This window comes from Sturnus vulgaris, unplaced genomic scaffold (assembly GCF_052056855.1).
Source record: "Sturnus vulgaris isolate bStuVul1 unplaced genomic scaffold, bStuVul1.hap1 Scaffold_195, whole genome shotgun sequence".
NCBI classification, from domain to species: Eukaryota; Metazoa; Chordata; class Aves; order Passeriformes; family Sturnidae; genus Sturnus; species Sturnus vulgaris.
The window spans coordinates 2,333,147-2,349,969 of record NW_028276170.1 but is presented as its reverse complement, the minus strand read 5'-3'; the positions used below and the strand labels follow the sequence as shown (position 1 = coordinate 2,349,969).

The 16,823-nt window shown below is 56.2% G+C and overlaps 1 protein-coding gene across 2 annotated transcripts; it reads left to right on the top strand.

Moving 5' to 3' along the window:
* The first annotated feature begins 1,666 nt into the window (after positions 1-1,666).
* On the top strand, positions 1,667-7,366 carry LOC148217991 (class I histocompatibility antigen, F10 alpha chain-like). Of its 2 annotated transcripts, none has more exons than XM_088158014.1 (8): positions 1,667-1,766; positions 3,527-3,790; positions 4,064-4,339; positions 4,479-4,751; positions 4,836-4,940; positions 5,039-5,074; positions 5,194-5,225; positions 6,582-7,366. In XM_088158014.1, exons 1-7 carry the CDS (start codon positions 1,691-1,693, stop codon positions 5,217-5,219), a joined length of 1,056 nt encoding a protein of 351 aa, XP_088014140.1. In that variant the 5' UTR covers positions 1,667-1,690; the 3' UTR covers positions 5,220-5,225; positions 6,582-7,366. The 2 variants fall into 2 exon arrangements, with proteins under 2 accessions (XP_088014140.1, XP_088014139.1); XM_088158013.1 differs by having other exon boundaries at positions 5,798-7,366.
* Positions 7,367-16,823: the final 9,457 nt, after the last annotated feature.

Genomic DNA, 16,823 nt, shown 5'->3' with positions numbered 1-16,823 from the left:
GTAATATATTTATCACAGCGGCCTGGAGTTCAGAGCCAGGCTTGGGCTAGGGAGTGTGACTGGGGCTGCCATTGGGCTTAGGTCCAAGAACAACGGTGTTGGCCTTAAGGCAGGAATTGGGGCTGAGTTTGGGAGTTCAGGCTAAAGCTGGTATTGGAGTGTGGGTTTATCAAGGATTGAGAGAGATGGGGACTACTGATTGGTAATCAGAATTCGAATTTTACTGTGAGCTACATATGCTTATATATCATTTTCAGGAAGGTAATTTTTTCTACATTCATTGGTTAAACATCACAAAGACAAACTTTACATTTCTACTTACATTAAACTTTATATTTCATTTACATTTCAAACTTCACATTTCTACTTAGTTAAATCTTCTTTTCTGTCAGCCAGATTTGATCCCATCTTCTTGTAATCTTCAAAGCTCTGTTTGTTCTTGCCAAGGCATCTTGGTTATCAAACTGCATATGCTAATTAATTTACAGTGCTATCAGTCTCAGTTACCACAGCTTAAAACAATGGATTAAGCTTCATTATTAAGCTTACATATTTCTATTGTCTTGCTTAACATATTTTCCTGAGGCCTGTCTCTACACAGCTGGCATTGTTTCTTGTCCTTGCATCTTCAGCATTCTTGCATTTCTCCATCCTGAGATTTGCTTTCACACAGCTTTCTGAGAGTTTTATACCTTTTCTATTCCTCACAACCAGCACCCCCTGAACCCCCATTTTCAGGCACCAGAACCCCTTTGAGCCCTGACTTCTAGGAAGGAAACTCCCCCTTAACACGCATTCCCCAGAAGGGGAACCCCCTGAACCCCCATTTTTGGGCACGGGGAATCCCCTGCACTTCCATTTCTGGGCAAACCCCCCTTCCTGGGCACAGAGATCCTCCTGAATGTTCATTTCGGGGCACCGACATCCCCCTGTACCCCCTTCCCCAATCCTGAAAAGCCCTGCACCCCCTTATCTGGAACCTGGAATACCCTGAAGCCCCATTCCCGTGCACGGACACCCCCCTGAACCTCCATTTCTGGGCACCGGGACACCCCTGAACCTCCATTTTCAGGCATCGGGACCCCTTGAACCCCAGAACCGGGAAGGGAAACCCCCTGCACCCCATTTCCTTGACCCTGGGATCCCCTGAACCCCCATTACTGAGCATGAGGACACCCCCTGCACCCCCTTATTCGGCACTGGCACCCCCTCCTGGACCCCTGTCACGTGTACTGGGACCCCCTGCACCCCCTTCTCGGGCATCCCGCCCTTCCCAGACCCCAGACCCGCCCTTTTCCTTCACCTTTGTACCCCTGGATCTCTCAAATTTCCGTGTCCCTCCAGTTGTCCTCTCCAGGTGCTTTCTTAATGGGGATCCCAGGGGTCCCAAGTGGTTCTCCGAGGGCTCCAAGGAGGTCGCAGCGGGGATCTAGAGGGATCCAGAGGAATTCTCTGGAATTCCCTCGTCCCCGCACCGCGCTCCCTCGGTCTCTTTCGCTTCCGCGTCTCAACCTGAGAGACCGGGATCTACCCGGCGACCGGTGACGTCACAGAGCGATATGGCTGCCATTGGCGGATAGGAAATAGCGGCGCCAATGGCGGGGCCGGAGGCTGCTCTGGGGGCGGGGTCAGAGTTGGGGGCGGGGCTAGACTGAGTCGCGTCCGGGCTGGCCAGCGGCGGAACGGGGCGATGGTTCCAGCGCTGGGTCTGGCGCTGCTCCTGGGGCTTCTGGGAGTTCTGGTGGGCCCGGGGGGCGCGACGAGCGGTGAGTGGGACCTCCCGAAACCGGGGCCCCCCTGAACATTCATTTCCAGGCACCGGAAGCCCCCTAAACCTTAATTCCCGAGAAGGGGAACCCCCCCGGGATCACCATTTTGGGAACTGTGACGCCCCCCACCACCACGAAGACCCCCCTGTACCCCCTCATCTGTCACCAGGACCCCCCTGAACCCCATTCTTGAGCACGGGGACCTCCTTGATCACCAGTTTCCGGGCACCGGGAACCCCCTGCACCCCTTTATCTGGCACCGGCACCCCCCTGAACCCCCATTCCTGGGGATCAGGATCCCTTTGAACCCTGAATCGCGGACCAGGAACCCGCCCCGAACTTGCGTTTCCGGGCACTGGGAACCCCCTAAATTTTCATTCCCGGGTATGGGAAACACCCCATAGCCCATTTCGGGATCTGTGACCCCCCCATCCCCTTCCTCGACACCAGGACCCCCCTGTACCTCCATTTCTGGGCACCGGACCCCCTTGAGCACCAATTTCCGGGCACCGGGACCCCCCTGTACCCCCTTATCTGGCACCGGGACCCCCCATAACCCCCATTCCTGGGGATCAGGATCCCTTTGAACCCCGAATCGCAGACCAGGAACTCTCCTGAACCCCCATTCCTGGGCACTGGGACACCCCTGAATCTCCATTTCCGGGTCTGGGACGCCCCTGCACCTCCTTTTCGTGCATCCCGCTTTTGGCAGACCCAGTCTCGCCCTTTGGACCCTCCGGACCTCCCAACTTTCCGTGTCCTCCCCGTTTTCCACTCCCGCCGCTTCCTGAAACGGGGTCCCAAGGGTCTCAAGGGGGTCGCAGCGGGGATCCAATGGGATCCAGATGAATTCCCTGGAATTCCTCTTTTCCCCCCGTCTGCTCCCCCACCGCACTCTCTCGGTCTCTTTCCCGTCTCCCGGGCTGCGCCTCTGGGATCTGCTCACCTCTCCCAGCTCCAGACCTCCCTTTCCCGTGACCCAGGGACTCCCTGGACCCCCATTCCTACTTTTCCTAGCTCCCAGACCCCCCTTTCCCTCAACACCGGCGACCCCTGGACCCCCCTCCCGTGGACAGAGACCACGTGGATCCCCCATCCCGCCTCTCCCAGTCTCCTCTTTGACCTTGGACCCTTCCCAGCTCTCCCCCTTCTGCTTCTTGCCCTCCCCTAAACTCTGTGTCCCCCGAGTTCTCCACCCCCTGCTCGTCCTGCGGGGGTGTCCCAAGGGGTCCAGGAAGGTCCCTGGAGGGTCATTGAGGGTCCCAGGGGGGATTCTGGGCTCTGGGACCCCCTTGAATTTCCAGTCCCGGGCACTGGGACCCCCCTGCACTCCCTTATCCAGTATCAATCCCCCCCTGCATCCCCCTTCCCATGCATCCCACCACTCCCAGCCCCAGACCCCCCTTTTCCTTGATTCTGAGACCCCTTAGACCCCCATTCCTGCTTTTCTTAGCCCTCAGCCCACCTTTCCCTCTGTATCAAGAACCCCCGAGCCCCCCATTCCAATCATCCCGGGTCTCCCTACCTTGTGACCCCTCTTTCCTTGGCACTGGAGTCCCCTAGACCCCCTTTCCTGGACACAGGGATCCCCTGAAACCCCAATCCCACATCTCCAAGTCCTTGTATCCCCCTTTCCTTGATGCTGAGCCGCCATTCCTGGACACTGGGACCCCATGCACCCCCTTCTCAGCTCTCCCAGTTCCTCTTTCATTGATCCGTGACCCCCTCAACCCCCCCAAATCTCTGTGTCCCCCCAGTTCTCCACTCCCTGCGTTACCTGCATGTGACGGTGTCAGAGCCCAGCCCTGGGATCCCTCAGTTCACGTGCATTGGATACCTGGATGGGATCCCCTTCACACGCTACGACAGCGAGAGGGGCCGGATGGAGCCACTGACACAGTGGATAAAGGATGGAGCTGAGCAGGGATATTGGGATAGGGGGACCCAGCTCTGCGAGAGGCACCAGCACACGGCTTGCAGGAACCTGGAGGCAGTGCAGGACTTGTACAACCAGAGCAGGGGTGAGTGAGGGGATCTGTGGGGCTGGGATGGAATCTGTGGGGTTGAAAAGGGATTTATGGGGATGGGGATTCACAGGGGACCAAGGGGCTGAGATGAGGATCCATTAGGCTGGTATGGGATATCTTGTGATCCATGGGTTGGGATGTGGATCCATGGGGCTGGGATGAGGCTCTGTGTGTCTCCATCAGACTCTGGGGCTCCATAGGGCTGGAATGGGGCTCTGTGGGGCTGGGACACAATTCCATGGGTTTCTGTGGATACAATCCCCCCAGGTCTCCACACATGGTTGCTGCTTTCCGGCTGTGATCTCCTGTCTGATGGGAGCATCCGTGGATCTGAGCGGTATGGCTACAATGGGCGGGATTTCATCTCCTTTGACCTGGGATCCAGGAGATTGGTGGCGGCCGACAGCGCTGCTGAGATCACCAGGAGTCGCTGGGAGCATGAAGGGAAAGAGGTTGAGGTGTTGTCGGATTACCTGGAGCACGAATGCCTGGAATGGCTCCAGAAATACGTCAGATACGGGCAGAAGGAGCTGGACCGCAAAGGTGGGTGCAGAATTCCTGTGGGAATGTGGGATTTGGGAATGGAGGACTTGGGAACACGATAATTCCTGTGGGAATTCCATTGGCAGATCTCACCCCCATGCCATTCCCATGGAATTCCATGGATGTCTCTCCCATCCAGAGCCCCCTGATGTCCATGTGTCTGGAAAAGAGGAACAGGGGACGCTGATCTTGTCCTGCCATGCGTACGGATTCTACCCCAGCTCCATCGCAGTCAACTGGATGAAGGGGGATGAAATCTGGGATCAGGAGACGGAGTGGGACGGGATCGTTCCCAACAGCGACGGCACCTTCCACACCTGGGCCAGGATCGAGGCGCGGCCGGAGGAGCGGGAGCAGTACCGGTGCCGGGTGGAGCATCCCGGAATGTCAGAGCCTGGGATCTTCACTTGGGGTGAGGCTGGGAATGTGGAATGTGGGAATTTGGAATTCCCAACTGGGGATTCCCCTCACCTCCTCACCATCCCATGTTTCCCAGAGCCAACATCCGGCGGGAATCTCACTGTGGTGGTCGCTGTGTCCGTCGCTGCCATCATCATCCTCATTGCCTTCATTGGATTCATTGTCTGGAAGCACCAATCCGGTAACACATGGGATGGGGGTTGGGAAGGGGCATGGATCCACCTGGCACTGTTCTGGGAATCCTGTGCCACCAGCACTGATCCTTCTGTTTTTCCACAGGGAGGAGGGACAGGAATGAATACAGCATGGCAGCCCGTGAGTACCAGTGGTGGATCCAGCTCTTGATCCCCTCCGTGTGGATCCCAGGATGGATCCTGGGGTTAATCCTGGTGTGTGATCTATGATAGAATCTCATGGATCTTCTCTTTCTGCAGGAAATGACATGGAAATAATGGCTTGACCACAGGTATGGAGCAGGATGAGGGTGGGATTCCAGAGGGTAATTGGGGCAAGATGGACAGATTGGGATCAGGGAGGGATTCTGGATCAGAGCAGGGGTCCAGAGGAGGATCAGACGGTATTGTGGAATGGGATAGGGGCTGGATTATGGAGCAGAATCATGTGGGATGGATGGAGCAGGATCAGTTGGGATGGATGGATGGATGGATGGATGGATGGATGGATGGATGGATGGATGGATGGATGGATGGATGGATGGGGCAGGATCAGTTGGAATGAATGGAGTAGGATTGGTGTGGGACGTACGGGGCAGGCTCAGGGAGGGATTCCAGAACAGGATCAGCTGGGAAGGATGGAGCGGGATTGTAGCAGGATTGGGATGGGATCAGGTTGGGATTCCAGAGAGGGATTAGGGCAGGATGGATGGAGCAGGATCAGGTGGGATCGATGAAGCAGGATTGTGGCGGGATCAGGTGAGCTTCTGGAGCAGCTCCCGCTCTCCATGGGCTCCAGCCAGGTCCATCCTGTGGGATGGGGACAGGGACAGGGTGACACTGTGACCCTCTCTCATCCTGGCAGGAATCACTGCCTGAGCGATTCATGGAGCTGGATCCAGCCCCTTCCCTTTTCCTGGGAAACCGAGAATTGCCAGCAGAGCTCATGCCAGTGCTCCCACCCACAGCTCTTGCTAACGGATCAATTTCCCATTTTCCAGTGTTTTAAAGCCAAGAACTGTGGGAATGCAGCTAGAGAGCAAGACTAGAAGCAGAGCTCAGCTTGTAACAAGTGACATAGATGTGTTAGCCATAGTAGACCGCAAAGCTTGGCAAGAGTAAGTGGGATTCTGAAGAAGGAATGTAAGAGATAAGAGAGTGCTTGGTACGATGTGGTTAGTGTGATGGTTTGTGGGGAATCATGCAAATACCGTACATACCTGGTGGCTGGGTTTGAAAGACAGGTGTCTGCTAAGAAAGGCAGGAACCTCTCTTAAAATGGAAAATGTAATTCCCCTCCCTCCACATTATTATAAATTCGAAATTAAGGGGCTCTCAGGCAAATATATGGGAATAGGAGTAATAGTTCTTTACTAGGAAAAATTAAAATAGAAATACAGTATTACAAAAAGAGCAAACGCAAAACACAGTCAGAATACAACCTGACACCCCATCAGTCAGGGTGTTGGTAGCAGTCCCAATAAATACTGGCTGCAGTCCTCCTGGAGTGGCAGATGTGGTTCTGTTGAAGCAGTGCTCCTGTAGACAGATACAGTTTTCCTTTGTAGATCTAGTGATGATGTAGAAGGGTCTGGTTTTCCTCTGGAATCCAGTGGGAAAAAAGGCTGCTCTGATATTCCAAATCTCAGATTTATCTAGGTACAAAATGCTCAGCTCCTCCCCCTGGCTGGAGCATCTCCCAATGGGATGATGGAATTTTATCAGTCATGCAGTGGCACTCAATGGCCCATTAACAGAAGATATCTTCCTGGAGGAAGGATGGGTTGTGGAGAAGATAAAGAACACTGCCCCACCTGCTTTTGACAGATAGCTCATTAACAGAGGGTATCTCCCATGGAGATAAGGATCACTGCCCCATCCGGTTTCAACAAGCGGTGACAGAATACATCTTTTGGTTACATCCTACTTTGCAAGCCAAGATACCTGGTTTGCTTGGAATGGGGCATTGATTCAGCAATGTTACTTAGTTACAATTGTGCAATATAGCCTAGTTCCACAAATATTTTTGGTGTGCTGTTTTTAGCTATAGCTGAAAAGGTATGTACATTCAGCTGTGTGTATCAATAAATGGCTTCACGCTTACATCAAGCTGGAGACCCCATCTCTTTATTACCACCACTGTGAAATGGTGCCCTGTCTTGGTTTGAAAGACAGGTATTTTCTAAGGAAAGGAGAGAACCCCTTTCCTGAGATGCAGAGTGCAACCCCCTCCCTTCTAATTATTTTAGTTTCAAATCAGAGGCCTTCAGGCAGGAGATATGGGGATAGGAATAACAGTTCTTTACTGATATCTAACAAGGCAAAATAGCAGAAACAACAACAGCTATAAAAACTGACAACAGAAGAGAACAGTATAGCTCAGTTCCAGTCCCTTTGGCCAAAGCCCTCTCTCCCTGTGCTCAGTTACCGGTGCTGGGGGCAGGGCAGGTCCCGCGCAGTTGAAGAGGGGCTGGAGTGATGGCGGCAGCAGCCCAGGTGAGAGGGATGGGGGAGTGACTCCCCCCTCACGGTGTCGGTCGTGGTGCTCAGCAGAGTGTCCGGAGGTAGCAGGGTGAGGTGGGAGAGCAGCAGAGCGATGTCCAATGGCAGGGAGCGTGGATCTCAGTGCTGGGATGGCAGGGGAGATGCCAGATCCGAGCACAGGGCGTCCTCCTTCCACTCCTTGGGCGAAGTGAGAGAGCAGAGTCCCCCCCCAGACCCCTCTCCCACCTTTTCCTTTTCCGGTCTCCCCCCCACACCCCCGCAAGAGAAAACTATTGCTACTAAGGTGTAACCACAAATACTAAACATAACAATGGGAAAAATTCCACAGAAAGAAAAGGGAACAATTCAATCCCCAACAGGAGGAAAGAGTGGCCTGAAGATCTTATTCTGAATTTGCTTTTCTTTCTTTGTGTAGTTCATAAAGTTTTTTATACCCTTTTAAGTTTTAGGCCTGACTTGTTCTTTTGCTCCTGGTTCTGTCTCACAACAGAAAATGAGTGTATTTAAATTGGCAAGTCAAAACTATAACATTATTTGGTGCGTTGGCCAGGAAATTCAAAAATTCAAATTAAACCAAGACATTAGATTATCCTATCTGGATGAAGATAACCAGAACTCCAGGGAAGGAATTTATTGATGAGGAGTAGGACAGGATAGCTACAAAAAAAAGTTGATTTACAGGTTGGGGTTGATGATTTTGAATAATGAAGGTCAATGAATATGCAACACGTTGATGCATTTAAGGAAGTGTTTTCTGAGTGTGTGCCCTTGGCTGAATGCCCAGCACTCAGCCACATTAACCCTTTGCTTTACTGTCTTAGTCTCCTATTTGGTTTTTTTGTTTTTTTTTTTAATTAAACCCTGTAAAATTTACCAGGAAAGTGAACCTCGTTTTTCACATCACTATGGGCAGGGAGCTGCTGCTCCTGAAGCTCCCCTTTCCTCGTTCCTTCCAGGAGGAAAGCTGGGTGTGGGAGCGCTGCATGCGCTCCTTCAGAGGCTGCTGAGGGCAGGGGTGGGGAAGGGGAAGAAGTGGATGAAGAACTGCGTGCAGTGTCCTGGCCCTGCTCATCCTCCCCATGAATGACGAGGCCCCCAGGGTGGGCCAGGCACTGCTGCCAAGGCTGAGCACTGACACGGAGAGGGGTGGCTGACCCCCCCTGGGGCTCCAGGCCTTGGGCAGCATTCCCCAAGCACAGCCCAGGGAAGGGTCCCTGCAGAGCCAAGTTGGCATTGCCAGCACCTGCCCTGCCCACTCCAGCAGGGCTCAGCACCAGGCCAGGACACCGAAGTGTGGACAGGTGTGTCCCCAAAGGTGTTGGAGAGCAGGCATTTGGGCCTCAATCCCTGTACCTGGGGGCCATTCCCGGATGTTTTGGCAGCTCCCTAAAGGCAGAGTCACCCCAGGTCAACTTTCCCAGGCCCTGGAGCCATCTCCCAGTTCCTGCTCTTCCACAGGCCTCCAGGAATGCCGTCCTTGCTATCGCAGAGCTCCTCAAGTGGAAGGAGCTGAAGCACGTGGTGAAGACAGGGCAGACCTGGAGGATGGCTGACTGCTCGGTGAGGATGTGCCCCAGGGACTGTGCTGGGCCGTGGGCTCTGCAGCTGGGCCTGGGGAAGAGACCCCACAGCCTGGAGCTGCATCCTTGTTCCTGGCTCAAGAACAGAGCCCCGGGGGCTCTCCTCCAGTCCCATCTCCCCTTCCTGCACCCAGTGGGAGGGAGGAGGGCTCTTGGTCATGGGGCTGCTGCCAGGAGGGGCTGCTCCAGCCACCTGGAAGATGTGTGACAATGCCACATCTTTATGGTCCCTCCAGATGGAAAAGGACAGCAGCAGGGCTGAGCAGCACCTTCATCAGAGCCTGCAGTGCCTGAGGGACCCTCAGGAATGTGTGCAAGACTGGACCTTCAGGTTCATGAGCCCCAGCCCGGGGTCCCTCTTTGGGCAGCCCCTGTCCCCCCCAGCCCCTGCCCAGTGCCACATCCAGGCTGCTGGTGGTCCCTGGTTGTTTGGGATTGTGCTGGGGAACAGCAGGGGCTGACAGAGCTCTGTGCCCAGGGACCATCGTGTGACATCTCCAGGACCAGAGCGAGGAGCTGCCTGCTCTGGATTTCAGTGGGGAGTGGGGAGTGAGGGCTGGGAGAGTGGGGGGTCTCTACAAACACGGGAACTCATCTCGGCTCTGTTTTGGTCACAGAACTTCAGGCCTTGCAGAAAGATGGGTGTGAACTCACGCGTTGTCTGGCAGCTCAGAGCAGCTCGATCCTGAGGAGCCGAAGGAGCAGCGGACACCGGGACAGTCCCTGCGAGCTCTGTGGTGCTGGCACTGCTGAGCTGGGGGCCTGTTGTGCCCAGAGTGGGACATTCAGGCTCGACTGATCAGGGACACCCTCCTGCTGATTCACAAGGTGCAGAAAGGACTCCTTGACTTCCTAGGGTTCTTCTCAGAGAAGGCTCTCGGTGTGGCTGGATCCAAACCCAGCCCCAGACTGGGGCAGCACTTTAAGTCTGAAGGGTCACACAGGCGTCCTTGAGCCTGGAGATCACTTTGTCCTAAGGATTATGGCTGCCAAGCCAACTATAGTTTTGTAAATAAATTAGTTTTTTTAAGTTTTAAGTAATTGCTTTTTAAATTTAAGACATCCCAAAGGTACCTGTGGGCAGGTGGGCACACAGGTGTGATGGGGTGGGTTGGGATCAGGCCAGGAATTAGACCCTGATTTTGTGATTTACAGCAGGACTTCTCCTCTGATCCTAATTCCCAGTGTTATGGTGCTGCCAGGTGTGCTGCTGGTGGGTCTGGGACCCTCACACTGAGATCTGATACACCTAAACTGAGGTTTGGGTCCCTCAGATTGGGGGTTCAGGTCCTGGACTCCTAAACTGGGGTCAGGGGCCCTCAAACTGTAATCTGGGTTCTTTAAACTGGGTCTGGGAGTCTTAAACTGAGATCTGGTACCCCCAAACTGGGGTCTGCAGCCCTCCAGCGTGATCTGGGATCCTCACACTGAGGTCTCAGCTCTCCACCTTGGCACCTGGGCCTCTCAAACTGGGGTCTGGAATCCTCAAACTGGGTCTGGACCCTTCCCCCACCTGGAGTTTGGACCCCTGAAAAAACTGGGGGGACAAGTGGGGGAGGTGAGGTAGGGGTTTATTTGGGGGTACAAAGATTAAAGGGGGATGGGGAGACCTCAGGGTGGAATTTTGGGTCCACCTTAGAGGGGGGAGGTGAGTGGGAGTAGCCCAGGATGGAGATTTGGGATCCTCAGGGTGGGCTTTGTGGGGTCTCAGGGGGGATTTGGGGTCCCAGGGTGGGTTCTGGAGGGCCTCAGGGTGGAATTTTGGGGTCCCAGAGTTGATTTAGGCAGTTCCAAGATAGATTTTGGGGTGCAAGATGGATTTCGTGGGTCCCAGCGCCAGATTTCACAGACCCCTTAGTGGGGGGCCTTTGGGGTTTGAGGATTCCCAGGGTGGATTTTGGAGTTTCACAGTGAGTTTCACCCTCCCCAGGATGGATTTGGGCATCTCAGGTTGAGTTTTGGGGATCCAGAGTAGGTTTTTAGGATCCTAGGATGGATTTTTGGGGTCCTAGGCTGGGTTTTCAGGGTCAGGGGGATGGATTTTAGGGTTCCAGCACCCGCAGCGCAAAGCCCAGGGCGGGGGCACTGTGGGTCAGACACCCCATGGACACCACGTCGATGTGGGGCCCCAAAAACTGGGGGAGGGTCTCCAAAACGATGCCCCCGCTGGCCTCCACCGTCACTCCGGGATGTGCAGCCTTGACCTGTGCTGCAGCCGAGTGCAGCTCCTGGGGGGACACCCTGTTAGCAGGGAGCACCCCCTCACCAAAATTTGGGGGTACACTGGACATATGGATCTATACTGGATGCTACATAGTGCAGAATCCCCCCCCAAATTGGCCCAAATCTGCCCAATGTGGTCCCCCCACAAGAAACCACCAATTCAGGGATTATTCCACCCACTGAGCTCCAAAATTGGGGTGTCCACCCCCAACCCCTCCAAATCAAGGGTTATCCTGATTAAACCCAATAAAAACTCAATAAAAAGAGATTTCCACCCAACATCTGCCCAACTGGGGGCACCACCCACCACTGACCTCCAGAACAACCCCAAATTTGGGCTCTCCAATCCAAATGGCTGTCCCCCCATCCAGAACCCCCCAAAATTGTGGCCTCCTATCCAACGCCTCCAATCCAGGCATTTGCCCACCCACTGATCCCCAAATTACAATCCCCCCACCTAAACTCCCCAAGTAAAAGGTCCCTTCACCCAAACCCCCCAAATTTGGATTATCCAACCCACTGACTCCCCCCGAAATTGGGATTCCCCCTCGTATCTTTAGGACTGCCCCAGATTTACAGCAGATTCCCATTTTACTGGTGTAGCCTCACCCCGGGATGTCCCCTGTGTTTCACTTTTGGGATTTATCCCCATTTTTGGAATCCAAACCCCCATTTTAGGGGTCCAGCACACACTTGGGGTCCCACCACTATTGGCCCCCCTCCGGTTTTGGGGCTCACCTGGGGTCTCAGGTTGTCCAGCAGGACGATGTCAGCCCCAGCCCCAGCAGCCGCCAGCGCCTCGTCCGCACTCGAGCACTCGACCCCCAACCGGCGGGTGAAGCCCCCGGCCCGGCGCACCCCCAAAATCATCTGGGGAAGAGGGGGGTCAGGGAGAACCCCAGAGTGACGCCCCAGTATGGGGCAGGGTAAAATGGGGGCTCCCCCACAGTCATTCGCTTAAAATTGGGGCCCCCCCACTGCCCTCCCCCCCACATTGATCCCCAAATTTGGGGTCCTCTCCCCCAGAGTTCCCCAATTCAAGGTTGTCTGCTGCCCCCAAAGTTGGGCTTCTCCCAACTACAAACACCAAAATTCAGAGTTACTCAACGCATGATCTTCCCCAAATTCAGGGGTGACCCCCCAGTTTCCCTCCCAAATTGGGACCCCTGCACCCATCCCCCCCAGTTCAGGGGTCCTCCTACATCAGTCCACGCCCACAATACCCCAGTCCAAGAGTCTGTCCCAAAATTGGTACCTCCTTTAAATATTGGTGCTTCCCCACCACCCTCGAAATTCGGGGTACCCCAAGCCATCACTCCCCCAAAATCGAGCCCCGTCTACCAAAACCCCCCATTACCTCCAGACCTCATATTCCCCACACCCCCAAAATTTGGGATGTCACACCGACCACCCAGAACCCACCAATTCAAGGGTCCCCCTCCAATCTCCCCCCCAAACTGGGGTGCTGCTCCTCCAGTCTCCGAGTTTCCCCAAAATCCAGGGATCCTGCCGCCATTTCCGCCCAAATTCTGGAGTCCCCCCACACCCAGAACCCCCCAATTCAAGCCCCCCCAATTGTCCCCACAAAGTTCGGCGTCCCCACCTGCTCGAGCCCCCCCGCTGCCGCCGCCAGCGCTCGGTGATTGTCCTTGAGGAGGAGGAGTCCCCCCAAACCTGCCCGGTGGGGGTCAGCGCCCCCCACCCCCAGCGCGTATTTCTCCGCCAAGCGGAACCCGGGCGTGGTTTTTCGGGTGCCCCCCACGACCCCCGCCCAGCCCTGGGCCCGGGCCACCCCCACAGCCCTCGCGGCCATCGAGGCCACCCCGCTGCAGCGCCCCAAAATATTGAGGGCGACCCTCTCCGCTGCCAGCACCCCCGCGGCCGGACCCTCCACCTCGGCCACCAACACCCGCCCGGGGGGCAGCGCCGCCCCCTCGGGCACCCTCCAGGTGACCCGGCACCCCGACACCCCGAAAACGGCCTCGGCGAAGGGGGCCCCGGCCAGGACACCCCCCGAGTGCCCCCCGGCCTTGCTGAGCAGCTGCGCTCGGGTCGCGCTGTCCCCCACGGTCGCCACCGCCGCGTCCGGCCAGGGCGCGTCCTCGTCCAGCCGGGAGCGCGCCAGGGAGCGCAGGCGGTGCGGGGGGGGCGGGGGGGCCCAGCCGCGGGCGGGGGGCGGCGAGCGGGCCGGGGGCGAGCGGGACATGGTCCGGGGGAGCCTGGGCAGAGAGACAGAGGCGCTGCTTGGGGGCTGCGGGAGTGGGATTTGAGGGCGTGTAGAGGGATTTGGGGGCGTGGGGAGGGATTTGGGATCTTGGAGAGGGGATGTTGGCGTCCTAGGAGGGTCCCCGAGAGGGTCTTGGGATGCAGGAAGGATTTTCAGGGAGATATTTGGGTCTGGAGGGGTTTTGAGGTGTTGAGGGGCAAGTTTGGCTTGGTCTTTGAGGGGTGTGGGGAATACGGGGGTTCTTGGGAATTCCCAAACACCAATTCTTTAGGGGAATTTTGTGGGGATGCTGAGGGGGTTGAGGGTCACAGGAGGGTCCTTGAGGGGATACTGGGATCCGGGAAGGATTTTCAGGGAGATATTTGGGTCTGGGGGGGGTTCGAGGGTGGAAGGGTTTTGAGGTGTTGAGGGGAAAATTTGGGTTGGTCTTTGGGAACCCCAGAGTGACACCCAATCCCTCAGAAGAGTATGGGGCAGGGTAAAATGGGGGCTCCCCCTGTCTTTGAATTGGAATTGGGGTCCCTGCCACTGACTGATCCCCACAAATCGGGGCCTTCTCCCCAGAGCCCCCCAATTCAAGGGTGTCTTCTGGCCTCAAAGTTGGGGTTCGCCAAAATTTAGAGTTCCCCAACACACGATACCCCCAGTTCAGGGTATTGAAGTATTGAGGGGGAAATTTTGGTTGGTCTTTGTAGGATTTTGGGGAATTTTGAGGGGTTGCTGCAGGGCTTGAGGGTCCCAGGAGGGTCCTTGAAGAGATATTGGAGACCTGGGAAGGGCTTGTCGGGAGGTTATTGCGTCCTGGGAAGGGGATTTTGGGTGGCTCCTGGGGGGAGGTTGAGGGTCCTAGGAGAGTCTTGGAGGGGATATTGTGGTCCTAAGGGGATTTTGGAGAAGGTTTTTGGGTGCAGGGGGGATGTTGGGAGTTATTGGGGTCCTGGGATGGATCTGGGAGTCCAGGAAGGAGATCAAATGTGGGTCCCGCCCCTCCATGGGCACCCAAAATGTGGATCCCTCTCCTCCCTGCTGCCCCTTCCCCCCAGCTCAGGGGGGTCCAAAGTCCGGTCCGGAGTGGCCACATCACCCACCCCTCCCCCCTCCCCTTCCCGAGACTCCCAGGTGGGGGAGGGGCGCCCCACTGACCTGTCCAGGGTTGGAGGCGACTGAAGCCCGAATTGGGGCTCGGGGGTTCTTACCTGGGGGGGCGTGGCCCGCTTCGCCCCAGTGCCCGACCCTGGGCTGTGATTGGCTGCCCTGGGGGTCCCCACCCCCCAAAAAACCCGCAGGCGGTTTGGGATGGGGGAGGGGAAATTCCCTTTATTGACAGCAAATGAGCGTGGCGAGGGCATTGGGGACACTTGGGTGGCGCCCCACGGACGGGGGGGGCACTTGGGGTGACACCAGATGACATCAGGTGATTCCCCCAACCTGCCCCCCCTAATTCAGACCCTGCCACATCCCATCAGTGTCACGTGGGGGGGTTACAGAGGCATCGGGGGTGACGAACACATGGGGGTGACAGGAGGTGACAGTGACAGGGGTGTTCCCGCAATAGCTGTGATAGGGAACACTGGGATGTGAAAGGGAAAACAAGGCGTGGGGGGGAGAGGGGGTGGTGACAGTGCCAGGGGTGTGATGGTGGCAATGCCATGGGTGTGGTGCTGGCAGTGCCAGGGCTGTGGTGATGAGAGTTCCAAGGGTGCAGTGACAGTGCCAGCTGGTGTGGTTCTGACAGTGCCAAGGGTGTGGTGGTGACAGTGCCAGAGGTGCGGTGGTGATAGTTCCAGGGTTGTGGTGGCACTGCCAGGGATGTGGTGGTGACTGTGTCACGGGTATGGTGACAGTGCCAGGGGTGTGGTGACAGTGCCAGGGGTGTGGTGGTGACAGTGCCAGGGGTGTGGTGACAGTTCCAGGGGTGTGGTGACAGTTCCAGGGGTGTGGTGACAGTGCCAGGGGTGTTCCTCTGGGCGGGGCTGGGGCAGAGGAGTTGGACGAGGTTGGGCTGAGGGCAAAAGATGGAAATGGGGGAAGAGGGGAACAGAGGGACATTGCGAGGGGGAGACAGGGAAGAGATCGAGGTGGCCGAGCCATGGTGGAGGGGACAGCAGAGGGGACATGGAGATGACAGTGGGGGCAGGGACAAGAGAGGACTCAGACATGGAGTTGGGGACCTGGAGAGGACATGGACATGGTGGTGGGGTCATGGGGATGGGGATGGTAGCCAGGAGGAGATGGTCAAGGAGACCTGGAGATCGTGGAGGTGACCTGGACATGGTGGTGGCACATTTGGAGGGGACAGGAAGGAGGTGGAAGAGACAGGAAGATGGAACTGGGGACAGGGATGGGCAGTGAAATGTGGAGAGGTGGTGGGGACATGAGGAGGACGTGAGGGGGGATATGGAGATGTTCAAGGTGAACAGGATTTGGTGGTGGGACATGAGGAGGGGACAGGGAGATGGTAGTGGGGGCATGGAGATGGTCAAGAGCACCTGGAGATGGTCGAAGGGACACAGGAAGTGAGAGAGTGGGGACAGGGAAGAGCTGGAGGTGACCATGGACCATGAAGGTGACCATGGAGGTGACCCATGAGCAGAGGGCAGGGTTCAGGTGGGACATGGGCCCATGGGAACAGGGGGATTGGGAATGCTGGGACAGGGGGCTGCGGGGACATGGTGTGAGCAGTGTCAGGGTGATGGTGTCAAGGGTGTGGGTGATGAAGATGAAGGTGATGATGAAGATGGTGCTGTTGGTGTTGTGTTGATGATGATGGAGGTTGATGGTATTGGGAGATGATGATGGCGGTGTGGGTGATGAAGATGAAGATGATGATGTTGCAGAGGATAAGGCTGATGATGTGGGTGGTTGTGGTGATGAAGATGATGGTGATGATGAAGGCCACCCCTGCTCCTTATTGAGGGCATTTCACATCTCGATGGGGACCAGCACTGGCAGCGCCATCGGCTCTGGAGCCTCAAAGATGTCACAGTCCAGAGCCTCAAAGACCTCGCTGTGCTCTGGGAGCTGCATGAAGTGGGGCTGGAGGGGGTCACCAGGGGGTCACTGGGCTGGAACACTTAGGGGACACCTTGGGGACACCCAGGCAGGACTCCTGGGGGCTGGGGAGGCTCCACTGGTGTTGGGACTAAGGAGCAGCAGTTGCCCATCCCAAAAACTCTCCCCACAGGGGGATTCTGCCAAGAGACAAGCACAGAATGGAGCTCCCTAAGGTAAGATCAAGGTGGGACAATTGTCCTCAGGCCATCTTGGACCTTGGGGGAGGTAAACAAAGCTGGGGGATCAGAATGGACCCTGGTGGTGGACAAGGAAATCCAACCCAGCACTGGTGCTGGAATCAG

Excerpts from the sequence above, each read along its gene's own strand:
- LOC148217991 (XM_088158014.1), top strand. The coding sequence starts at position 1,691 with ATGGTTCCAGCGCTGGGTCTGGCGCTGCTCCTGGGGCTTCTGGGAGTT. Across the intron at positions 4,340-4,478 it reads GAAGGAGCTGGACCGCAAAG|AGCCCCCTGATGTCCATGTG; the intron begins GTGGGTGCAGAA and ends TCTCCCATCCAG. Across the intron at positions 4,941-5,038 it reads TGTCTGGAAGCACCAATCCG|GGAGGAGGGACAGGAATGAA; the intron begins GTAACACATGGG and ends GTTTTTCCACAG.